Below are 12420 nucleotides of genomic sequence, written 5' to 3' on the forward strand. Positions count from 1 at the left end.
ACAGCTGGCTAGAGCTTCAGACAGTGGGAGTATCAGCTGTGCTTGTCCTGCCCAAGAAGTCCTGCTCCACAATGACAGAGACAAATCTCTGTAGGAATTGAGGGTGAGAACATACTTATCTCTAAGTTCCCATCCAGTGTGTAGGGAAATGTAGGAAAGCTAGCATGTGCACACCCAAAGCGGTGTACCTCACTAGAAACAAGACACACACCCAGTTAGAGAAAGATAGCTGAACAACTTTCAAGATGTCTCTACCAAGCTGTACCTAAATGGCACCTGGAAAGTTTTCTCCCCTTGAATACCATTATTGTACTTCCTCTTATTTAAAAAGTAATTTTTAAGTGCAGGAATTGCCTAGTTTTGCATCACCAACATATTCCTAAAAAGCAGTGTTTGAATCAAATTAATGTGATTTGCTTGCCTTTATGAAGATTCTATGAGAACATGTATTTGAAAGATCATGTTGTAGTGTTTTTAAAAAGCAAAGGATTGCCCCCAGAGCAACTTGTGTTATAAATTACTTTTGTACACTAGTTTTCCTTAGAGTGGGCACACCTAGAAATCACTTTCATCTAATTTAAAATCCTAAGTGTCACCTCTGCATGCTAGATTAGGTAACAGGGAGCCAACCTGTCTCCAACACTCAGTATGAGAGGATGGTGTCTCATGATACCTGCAAGATTGTTGTGGGAGTAGATGCTCTGGGGGCACTGACCCCTGAGTCCTCTGGGAGGTGACTGAGCCTGAAGTCCACCCCCGCAGTGACACTAAGCAGGCCAATTGGCCCAGAAGCAGTGCCCTGTAGTAGGTGTGAACTCGGCACAGCTGCTTTTCTGCTTGAGTGACCCAGCTCCCCAACCAGAGCGTCCCTAGTCCCTATCCGACAAAGTCTATGGGTTCAGCTTTTCAAAGGATTCCCTGAGCTTTCCTAGGATCCTTCTAGTGAGTAAGTTTTGAGAAGCTTAAACCACATTAGGCTGGTTTCTGTTGCTGATAATTATAACAGCCTATACCAAGTCATCTGCTAAGCAGCAGCTAATGTATATTACATGTCCATTATGTGAGCACTATTCTAAGTGCTTTGTAGGCATTATCTCAATTAATCCTCAAAACCTTTTAGGTAGGCTCTATTTTCTCCAATTCCCTGAGGTTTGGAGAAGTTAAATAACTCACCCAAGGCTACACAGTAAGTAAACAGTCAGGATTCAAACTTTTATCACTGTGACGGCATGAAAGAACTTGTTATAATATTTTGTAGCTCCTCCCAACAAGAGGTAGAATAGGTCGCTCTACTCTTTGAATCTTGGCTTGACCATGTAACTCGCTTTAACCGACAGGACAGTAACAAACTTGACATAAGCAGAGGCTTACGCGGTGCTGGAATGTTGGGATTACCCTCTTTTGCTACTGAAACCCTAAGACCATCGTGGGAAGGAAGACGCAAGGGATTTAGCCTCCCAGATGATATAAAAAAAAAACGGGGAGATCAGCCTTGCCAGCCCACAGATTGTAGAAAGGAATAAACTGTTGTTGTTTTAAACTACTAAGTTTTGAGGTGGTTTATTACACAGCAAAAGCTAATTGAAATAATCACTAAGCTATCGCCAGCAAATCAGTATCAACAGTAGGAATAAGCAGAAATTTGGAGCAGAGAAAAAGCCTTTTTATACTTCCTCATTTTTTCTCAGGGACAGAATGAGAAGAACAGCGTTTACATTTCATCAGGAAAGAATATATTTAGAGCAGAGGAAGAATTTACTGGCAGCGAGGAGGCCTAAAGACAGAAGCAGGGAGGTGCTCTCTCCTTCTCACCCTAACTCGGGTTTCCAGGACTCATCCACTCATTGTGCTTCTTGCTCAGGAACCAAGTGGTACAAGAGTACCATTCCACAGGCCAGACCTCACAGCCAATTCTTTCAGAACTTCTGGAGAAGACACACAAACAGCAAAGAGTCTGAGGAGCTAATAAGCAGCCAGGCCAGGTCAGCCCGCATACATGCTGCTCACTGGGGCAGAAGTCCTTCTAGTGACTTCCCCCTTCTTGGCTGGGTAAGTAGTGAACTCTCCACCAAAGACATCTGTCCAGAGACCTGTCTGGCTCACAAAGTAGCTCTTCATGCCAAAGAGTAATAACTGGTGGAGCCAGACAAGAAATTCCTGGGAAAGTGGAGGAGCACCAGGCTGAAAAGGAAAGCACGCTGGTTATTCCAGGAATGAGCTGAGACCTTCCTCTCTAAAATGCAAATCAAGTTAGAGCTTTCCATCAAAACCACAGAGAAGGCACATGGTAGGAAAAAAACACAGGACTAGATTAATGACTGTGTTACGAATAGGAGACATGAGTTCCTGGCCCAGTTTCATTGCTGATTCCTGTGTGTTCCGACAAAAAGTTATTCACACACCTACCCCTTTAACAACTCTTTGAGGAGGAGCTATTTTCTGCAATTATGTTAGGGACTGGAAAAACAAAGATGAATTAGACATGGTTCCTGATTTGAGGAAACCCAAAGCCTAGCAAGAGAAATATATAAACTCTGTGAGCTTTGGTTTCCACAAGTGTAAAATAGGAAAAATACACCTATTTCACAGGTTGTTTGAACAACAAATAAGTACCATAAAGCACATAATATGGTACTTGGTATGTAATAGGTCCTCAATAAATAATGACCATTATTTATTATGGACACTGTGTCAAAGGAATACAGAGGCCGCGCACTTAAAGGGCTGGTTCATGGGAAAGCTTCTCGGAAGAAGAGATGGCTGAGCTACTGATAACATTATTACTGTTAGCTAATACTTATTAATGATTTATACGGAAGACTAACTCAAAATTATATGAAGTAAGTATGCTATTGTTCTTTGGCATGACTTGTCCTCAATTACAAATGAATAAACAATTCAGAGAGTTTATACACCCTTTGATGTCAGCAAGTCAGGATTTGCACTTCGACTGGCCACTTCCCCTGCCACAGTGCTGTACTTAAAGGCTGAGCAAAGGTATGAGGAGTATGAGGGGAGCAGTGGGGATCAGAGAGGAGGCATTCCCAGGAAAGGCAGGAGGAGGAGCACACAAAGGTATGGTGCATGAAAGGAACTTCATCTCACTCAGTCTCAATTTCTTCACAAATTACATAAAGGAATAAGGAAGGCAATTAGCATCTGTTAAGCTCTTCTATATGCAAAACACTTTGCCAGTTGCTTCCTTTTGTGACATCACAAATCCTCACAGCAACCTAGAGCAGGCATGAGGACTCCATTTCATGCCTGATGTAATAATGGCTTTACTCCGGCAGAGCCTTCTAACGACACTGACCTCATGGGTACCTCTCAGCGCAATTCCGTATGTCGACTGCAGCCCTAGCACAGGGCCCCATGCTCAAGAAGTGTTCCTTCTTCTCCTTTCAGCTACTCCTATTTCCCAGAAATAAGTATACTAAAATATTCTAACATGGAACTCAGAGGTCTTAAAAAACCATAGATTAAGGGCCATAAAACTACTGGAAAACTGCTGTCCCCTCGCCATACCATACTTCCTACTGATACTTTCTTAACTGCCAGTGAAAAGAGGACAAAATGGTAGCCGTTTTGCTGCAGGAAGAAAGCAGAGACTTTCTACAGTTTTACTTTTTAAGTGTATAATTTCATTTTGTTTTTTTTCCAATAAATTGTATTGGGGAATATTGGGGAACAGTGTGCTTCTCCAGGGCCCATCAGCTCCAAGTCATTGTCCTTCAATCTGGTTGTGAAGGGCACAGCCCACTGGCCCATGTGGGAATCGAACCAGCAACCCCATAGCTCAGGGCTCACGCTCTAACCAACTGAGCCACCCGGCCGCCCCTAATTGATGTATTTTGAAAAAAATGTATACGTCTGTGAACGCACCATGAAAATGAAGATTTAATATTTTGATTACTCTAGAAAGTTCCTTCATGCCCATTTGAAGTTAATTCTCACTCTACCATTCCTACCCCACAGACCCACAGGCAATTATTGATTTACTTTATGTTACTGTGGATTAATTCTGTCCTAGAATTTCATATAAATGGAACCATGTAATATGTACTCTTTTGTGTCAGGCCTCTTTCATTTAGCATAATGTTTTCTGTTGTTTGAATATATCAAAGTTTGTTTACCCACCCATCTGGTGATAAACATTTTGGTTGTTTCTAGTTTGGGGCTATTAGGAATAAAGATGCTATCAACATTTGTGCACAAGCCTTTGTGTGGATAGATGTTTTGATTTCTCTTAGGTCAATACGGAAAAGTGGGTTGATGATTTAATTTTCAAAGAAACTACCAAACTGTTTTCCAAAGTTGTCATCCCTTTCCCTGGCTACTTTTAAGACTCTCTCTTTATCACTGGTTTTCAGCAACTTGACTATGTTTTTACTTTTCGGTTTTTTACAGCTTTGTTGGTATATAATTTTTATACAATAAATAAATCCATATAAAGTATATCATTTGATGAATATATATGACATCACCACAATCAAGATTAGAAACCTATCGGATGTGAGGGCGATCTGGCTGCGACATCTGTCACCCCACTGATCGCCAGGGTAGATTCGGCTGATCTGGCTGGCTCGGCGGGTGTCCCCTTCCTCCCTCACTGATCCATGTGAGTCCCTTCCGAAGCTGCGCACTCGGAAGAGGGCGACCTTCCCCGATGGAGGAGAGGACCATCTTCTTAGTCAAGGGTATCCGAGTAGCTGCGCTCCCCTGCTAGAACCTCCAAACAAGCTCTCAAGACTAGAAACCTATCACCACTAAAAGTTTCCTCATGCTCCTTTGTACTTCTTCTCTTTTTCCCCTTCCCTCATTCTCCAGGCAACCACTGATCTGCATTTTGTCACTACAGTTTGCAATTTCTGGAATTATATAAATGGAATCACATTATGTGCTTTTTGCCTGGCTCTTTCATTGAGGATCATTCTTTGAGGATTCACCCATATTGTTCGATGTATCGGTGGTCTTTCTATTCCTAACCAGTATCCTATTTGTGGATATACCACAATTTGTTTATCCAGTCAACTGCTGATGGACATTTGGATTGTTTCTAGTTTTTGGCTATCACAAATAAAACTACTATGAACATTCACATACAAGTCCCTGACTGGACACATGCTTTCATTTCTTCAGAGCAAATCCTCGGAGTGAGATGACTGAATGTACAGCAGATACATGCTTAACATTTATGAGACAGATAAGCTGTTTTCCAACATGATGCACCATTCCAATACAATGTACCATTTTACATTCCCACCAGCAGCATGTGAGAATTCCAGCTGATCCACATACTCAGTACCATAGGGTCAGTCTTTTTAGATACCCGGTGTTTTGTAATGTAATTAAAACCACAATGAGATTTCCCTAATAACTAATGATGTTGAATACCTTTTCATGTATTTTCTTTAGTGTCTGTTCCAATCTTTTACCCATTTTTTTATTGGGTTGTTTATCTTTTTATTATTAAGTTGTAAGAAGTCTTTATATATTCTACATAAAGTCATTTGACAGACACGCTTTTGCCAATATTTTCTTAGTCTGTGGCTGGCCTTTTTGTTTTTAATCACTGTCTGTTAAAAAGCAAATGTTTTTAATTTAGATGAAGTTGAATTTATTGATTTTTCTTTTATAATTTGTGCCCTTTGTGTCCCATTTAAAAACTCTTTGTTAAAACACAGGTCACTAAGATAGCTCCTTATGCCTCTTTTAGTTTTATAGTTTTAACTCTTTTCCAGTTAGGCCTATGATCCACTGAGAGTTAATTTTTGTATATGGTGTGAGGTTAGGTTTGTGAATAGGATATCCAATTGTTCCAGCATCATTGGCTGAAAAGATCATTCTTTCCTTATTGAACTACATTGTAATCTTTGTTAAAACTCAACTGACTATATATGTATGTGTCTATTTCTGAATTCTTCATTCTATTTTATCTATTATGTTTAGCTTTATACCTATACAACAATGTACTGATTACTATATCTTTATAACAAATTTTGAAATGAGGTAGTATAAGTCCTCCAACTTTTTCAAAGTTGTTTTGGCTATTCTATGTCCTTTGCATTTCCATATAAATTTTAGACACAATTTGACAATTCTATAAAAAAAGGATGCTGGGATTTTCAATGGGATGGCCTTGAATCTATAGATCAATAAAAGCAAAACTGGCACCTTAACAACACTAATGGTGGTGAAGGTTGCACAACAATCTTGAGTGTATATAATACCACTGAACTGTACACTTAAAATTGGTTAAAATGGTAAATTTTATGTTATGTGTATTTTACCACAATTTAAGAAAACAAATTTTAATGAAGAAAATGTCTTGTAAAATTTAGAATGTACCACCCAACGTATGGTCACTCATAAGCTGGCCAGTCAATTCCACCAGTCCTCCGCAGTCCGCAGTCCTCCGCAGTCCTCTCCAGTCCTCCCCAGTTCTCTCCAGTTCTCTCCAGTCCTCCTCCACCCTCCCTCTTTACTCCTGTCACTGTTAGCACACTGCAGCTGATGTGACATGGTCGAGAGCACTTTGTTTTTCTTTCCTCTGACGTCATCTTTTTTTAAAACAAACTTTATTGAGGTCTGATTTATATATTATAAAATGCAGCTACTTTAGTGAAAAGTTTGACTTTTGATAAATGCATATACCCATGTATGTATCACCACAATCAAGATGTAACATTTCCATCACCCCAAAAAGTTCCCTCATGTTCCTGTGAAGTTAATCTCTCCCTAGATCCTCAGGCAACCACTGATACTTTCTGTCACTATAGATTCGTTGTTGTTTTCTCTGTGATTTTATATAAATGAAATTTTGTGTTGGGTTTCTTTCATCCAGCATAAATGTTTTTGAGATTAATCAGCTGTTATGTGTATCAGTAGCCTGTTCATTTTTATTGCTGACTAGTATTCTATTGTATGGAGATACTACAATTTATTTATCTCTTTGCCTATTGAAGTACATTTTGATTGTTTCTACAATGAATAGTTGCTATAAATATTTGTACACGAGTCTGGGTGGACATATGTTTTCATTTATCTTGGATTAATATCTAAAAGTAGTATATCACATGGCAAGTGCATGTGTACCTTTATTAAAACAAACCAGAGTTTCTTTTATAATCAAACTCACATCCAGTCAGTTAGTCATGACTTTGGGCCTATGTACAATCTACTCCGTGGCAGACAGTGCACCGGGGGCTGGGTAAGTAAATCCTAGCTGAGCCTCTGGTCCAGGCTTGCTGCACGACTATGCCTATCACAGCTTCAGGTATCAGGTAAACCACAGACCCAAGAGGATGGTGGGACTTGCTGCTCCAGTCATCAAGCTAAATCATCAAAGACTTGTAATAAAACTTAAAAATACTATTAAATGGCTTTTACACCAAAACACAAAAGAAGATGCAACAACTTCCAGATTTCAGCTAAAATTTTAAAAGTAACAACTAGCAAATAATTTCTTACCTCTATGCATAATCTTGTGCTTCTCCCTCAAATATGTCAGGCCTTTTATTACCTAGAGGAAAGAGAATGTAAAGATATGGGAAACTGAAATACTGGTGAATAGAAAATACTCAATGCCTCTATTTTAAAATGATCTAGAAAATATTTCACCTAACATTACAAATTTACCTTTTTTATTTTGTTTGATTGTTTTAACCTGCCTTGTCAAGAAACCAGCTTTTTACTTTGCATATAGAATATTGTTTTTAAGTAAAATTGATTATCTCAAGTTTAAACAACATTAAAAAATACTTTGTTTGAATTCATTTCTTTCTAAACCTAAAATCTAGAAAGAGGCTTTCTGATATCACAAATCGGAATTCTTTTGGATACTCTTTCATATTTTTCAAGACAGATTTTAATACAGAGAAAGTCACTTTTCCAATTTAACGAGAGAGAATATTGTATCCAGAATCTAGATAGGGAAAATTCTAGTGAGTAAACCCCATTTTCTTACAAACTTCCCCTTTGATGACTTCCTAGCTTCCTCCCTTGTCCATTTCCTACCAACTCATTAAGTTATCAAGGAGGGGACCTGGAAGAAAAACTTCACAGTATACTCACAGCAATGCTAACTTTTCCTAAAATTTGTTCAGGAATTCTTCCAGCTTTCTTCAGGACTTGATCCAAGGAACCCCCATCCTAAGAACAAGAATACCAGTCCATTTAGTGACAATGTTTCTAACTAATCTTTTAAGTGTTCAACCTCAGGAGGAAAGTGAATCTCACAGGTGGCAGATCCTCCTAGAAGGGTACCCTTTGGTTTGTTCCAGATACCAAATGTCATATAAACGCAAAACATTGTGGGGACTATCAAATAACTAGTAACTCAAATCTTATGAATAATCATTAAATAAATTACTAATTCAGTGGTCAAACAAAGGGCTTGATTTGCACTGACAGTACAGTGTTGTGATTAGGAGTGCAGGTTCTAGAGGCAAACTGTCATTTTGAATCCCAACTCTTCTGCTTATTAAGTAAGGGACTTTGACCAAGATACTCAACTTATAAAATAGGGTTGATAATAATTGTAAGGTTATTATAATGATCACAAGACTATTATAACTATTAAACAAGCTAAAACGTATAAAGCACTAAGAACAATGTGTAGCACATAGTAAGTGCTCAATAAATGTTAACCATTTTATCACCGTCATATAAGTCACAACTTTCATCTGGTATTATCTTAACAAATCATAATCAATAAAAAATCTTAAAATGTCATGGAAAGCAATAAATTCTTTCCACAAATCCCACAAAGTGCCATGGGCTATGTTAGGTTCTATGGGAGACAGAGATATGAAAAGGACCTAGTTCCTGACCTCAATAAATTTACAAACTAGTGCAGGAATATATAAATCTCAATAAAATATAAACCTGAAATCTTCAAGAAATGCTTCACTCAGGGAACTCTAACATTTCAAGGCAGAAATAGGTTCATACCCTATGGCTTCAGGTGTAACCAATTATCAGCTGCAATTTAAAATTACCCCCAAAAGTAGAGAAAATTCCTGCAAACTCCGACTGATTTTCTAAAGTATCCTATCTACACTAAGTAGTTACCATCATCACTTATTTATTAATCACTTCTGTGTACAGCACAGGCATATGTAAGAAATTGGGATGGAAAAACCTATACATACATACAGAAAAAAAAAAACACTCTGCTTGGGCAGACAGGACCTATTCATAAAGAGGCAAGGCACCTTAAATCCTCCTCTGAAACAAGGTAGGGAACAAGTAATTGAATGCCAAACATTGGCTACAGGTGCTCAGAGGAGAAGCGATTCCTGCAGAGTAGCTGAGGGAAGGGCTCACAACAGGAGTGAGACAGAAGCTGAACCCTGGAGGTGGCAAGACCAGGGCGACGTTCCCTTCAGAATCACCAGGGCCCTACAATGTAACCATGGAATGCAAGGTTGCAGAACAACACGTAACATGATGAACTAAAGAAGGACAAAGGAAAATCCCATTTTTATAAAAGTGAAAAAGTGTGTGTTTGCTCACACAAAACCAGAACATCAAAATTGTTATCAATTGTTATTTCCAGGCGAGGTAGTAAGACTATCAAGGATTTTTGTTGTATGATGGGTTCTTCTTTGGGCTTTTCTATTGTTTATAAATTTTCAACAATGAATGTTTTACTCTTTTTAATGATGAAACTCATTTATGAAAGTGAAGAATTAAATCCTTAAATTAACAGTTATTTACTGAGTACCCATTTTGTGCAAAGGTACTGTTAGGTAGATACAACAACGGCTTTCTTTGTAAAGGAGGTGAGAAAACAAGTAAGATTCATTCAGGGATACAGACTCTCAGGAAATGTTACCTAAACAATGCTAAAAATAGATTATCAACTTAAAAATTCTATGCTGATAAGAGGATAGTTTGGGCCAATCATTTTCTGTCACGTCAACTCTGGATCATGGATGCTGATAGAAAAAGAAATAAGTACAGGTGTGGATCCTCAAAATGCACACTAACACCCCTGAATATGTCTGCCTTCTAATCATAATAAACCCCCCAGCACAACTACCTAATGATGGGTCAGTACACCAAGGAGCATGATAGAGGAGTCCAAAATTCAACCTAAAAAATCAAACATGCTATTATCTCCACACAGATACAAGAGTAGAATTATGAATCTAAAACCGAACAGAACTCCCCTGTAAACACACTTATCTTCCAAGAGCCCTTCTCAGGCTAAGGCTTGAGGCATCCTAAGAGCCTGGCTGCCTTCAGGACGCCACAGGCCCCTAGTGGCCAAGTCAAGACACCACCACAGCTCAGGTAACCAAACCCAAGTCAGCCAGCTCCTCGAAATCCCTAGCACCTCTCAATTCCCTTTACTGATGGAAAGAGGAACTCCAGTGCAGAGAGTTGCGGGGCCATTTCTATTTTGCTTCCAATTGAATGTGGCTTCAGATCCTTGTTTGAACAGCTTTGCCTAATTCTCAGGTAGGACTTCAATCACGGTAACAAAACGATTGTGTCAAAATCTGATTCAAATGAAGTAGAAACGCTAACCTTGTGGTTCTCAGGTTCCATAGCCGAGGAGAGAGGGCAGCTCAGCTAACTGTCTTGGTTTACACTTCCCTGGGAAGCTGAACACTTGTTAAAAAAGAAGAAACCTTGGCTCTTTTCCCTTTAACCTCCTTCTGTGCTATAAGCAGTTACAGTGTGAACAATGGAATTAGCAAGATTTCAGAAGCATGAACCACAGTTAGAATTACCTAGAGTTGCCTGCAGCTCACCTCACAACCTTTTAATTCTACTTCACTGTTGCCAAGGACCTGCCTTCACTGACTAAAGCTGCTGAAATTGTGCTTATTTTTAGAACCCGATTATTAACTAAGTCAATGGTGCTTTTGTGAAGGTTTTCTATAGGAGAGACAAATGCTTTCTGGGGGGGAAAAAAGAGCTCAAAAGCTTTTACTTCTGCATGAGAACCATCACCCCTGCGTACCCAGTCCCCTTGCTGCCCCACCGACCACCAGAGCAGGAATCTACTTTCCCAAAGACAAGAGCATTCCTGTTCTGCTCAGGGAGCACTCATTTACCCCTGGGGTCTCAAAATGCAGCCTGGGCAGTGCACACACAGCTTAATTCTAGGAAAGTCAGCCCCTGGCCAGTGCTATAGAAGATGGGGCTCAATGAATGCTGATGACACAAATTTACTTCAAAATGCATCCAAAAAATGATTTAAACAATGGATAGATGGACAATATTTGGTAAAGCAAATATGGCAAAACGTTAACTAAAGAATCTAGGTGACGGGTTTACAGGGCACATTATATAATTCCTTCAACTTTCCATATGTTTCAAATTTTCATAATAAAGTGTTGGGGTAGAATGTTAATGACAAAGAATATCACGCAAAGACTGTGACACAGAAAGGACCAAAGCACCTCAGAAGCTGGGGTATGGTTAATGAACAGAGCTCTGCATGTCAACACCTTTGAAATGTGGCAGCTGAGGCAAAGTAGAAATCCCGAACGAGAAGTAGCAGCCAGCAGTCAAGTCAGCCTCCCGACAGGAGGGCCTGCTCAGGAAGAGTGTCCAGAAAGCCACTCTGGTCCTCAAGGCTGCTTGGACTTCAGGCCACCAGTGCTTCCCTACAGGGTCCCGCCTCTGGCAGCTCTGAGCCTTTCCGGTAGTAGTAATAGACTATTCCCGCCGCCGGCGGAGACTATACACCCCCAGGCACGGACTGCCTGCCTCTCGCTGACTCCAGGACTCTCCCACTGAGCCCAGGCCTGACTGCCGCCCCATCCTCGCTTCCCTCCTTGGCATTCAACACTGATCACCTAATAGGTGTCAGACCCTGTGCTTGGCCCTCAAAGGGTTTGGCCCTCCCAGCCTCTGACAGCCAGTTTTCCAGGCGCAGGCTCCCCAGGGTAATTCCAGAGATATCCTCTGCTTCAGGAACTTGTGTGGGAGGACCTCACTATTCCCACAGAACCAAATCCATTGAGGGGGAGAGAGGGGACTGACCTGCAGATGCTGGAAATGGGCCAAGAGAATAGGAAACCAGCCCTGGTCATGTCCTGTCATCTTTTCCTCCTAGAGGGGAAGGCTGGAAGGATGGGGGTGGGACAGGGCAAGGGGCACAAAGATCAGGATCAAATCTATGAATCCTGAGTGAACAAAGGAGGATTCCAGAATGACAAAGCCTCAAAACAGGCCAATTTAAGATAAATAAAAAAACTGTCCCCCACATGGCAAGAGGCCACGTAAAGCTAATAAAAAAGATTCCAGGAAGGTCTGAATAAATGAATAGGCTACTGCCTATCAACATTTGGGGCCTAAGCATAACCTCTGAAGCTAGCACCCTAGAGTTCAACCACGTTCGCCCCATAAATAGCCTCCTGGTTCTCCTATTAAATGGAGAATTCTGGGTGACACAGACTT

The 12420-nt window shown here is 40.2% G+C and overlaps 1 protein-coding gene across 1 annotated transcript in view; it reads right to left on the minus strand.

The window, feature by feature from the left end:
• MAP2K1 (mitogen-activated protein kinase kinase 1) overlaps positions 1-12420 on the minus strand; it is a 71073-nt gene that overhangs the window by 20209 nt on the left and 38444 nt on the right. The window contains exons 4-5 of the mRNA XM_033107263.1: positions 8074-8151; positions 7471-7522 (exon numbers count right to left, since the gene is read on the minus strand). Coding sequence (XP_032963154.1) covers positions 7471-7522; positions 8074-8151 — 130 coding nt within the window. The remainder of the gene's footprint in view (positions 1-7470; positions 7523-8073; positions 8152-12420) is intronic.

Source organism: Rhinolophus ferrumequinum, chromosome 6 (genome assembly GCF_004115265.2).
Source record: "Rhinolophus ferrumequinum isolate MPI-CBG mRhiFer1 chromosome 6, mRhiFer1_v1.p, whole genome shotgun sequence".
Classification (NCBI taxonomy): Eukaryota; Metazoa; Chordata; class Mammalia; order Chiroptera; family Rhinolophidae; genus Rhinolophus; species Rhinolophus ferrumequinum.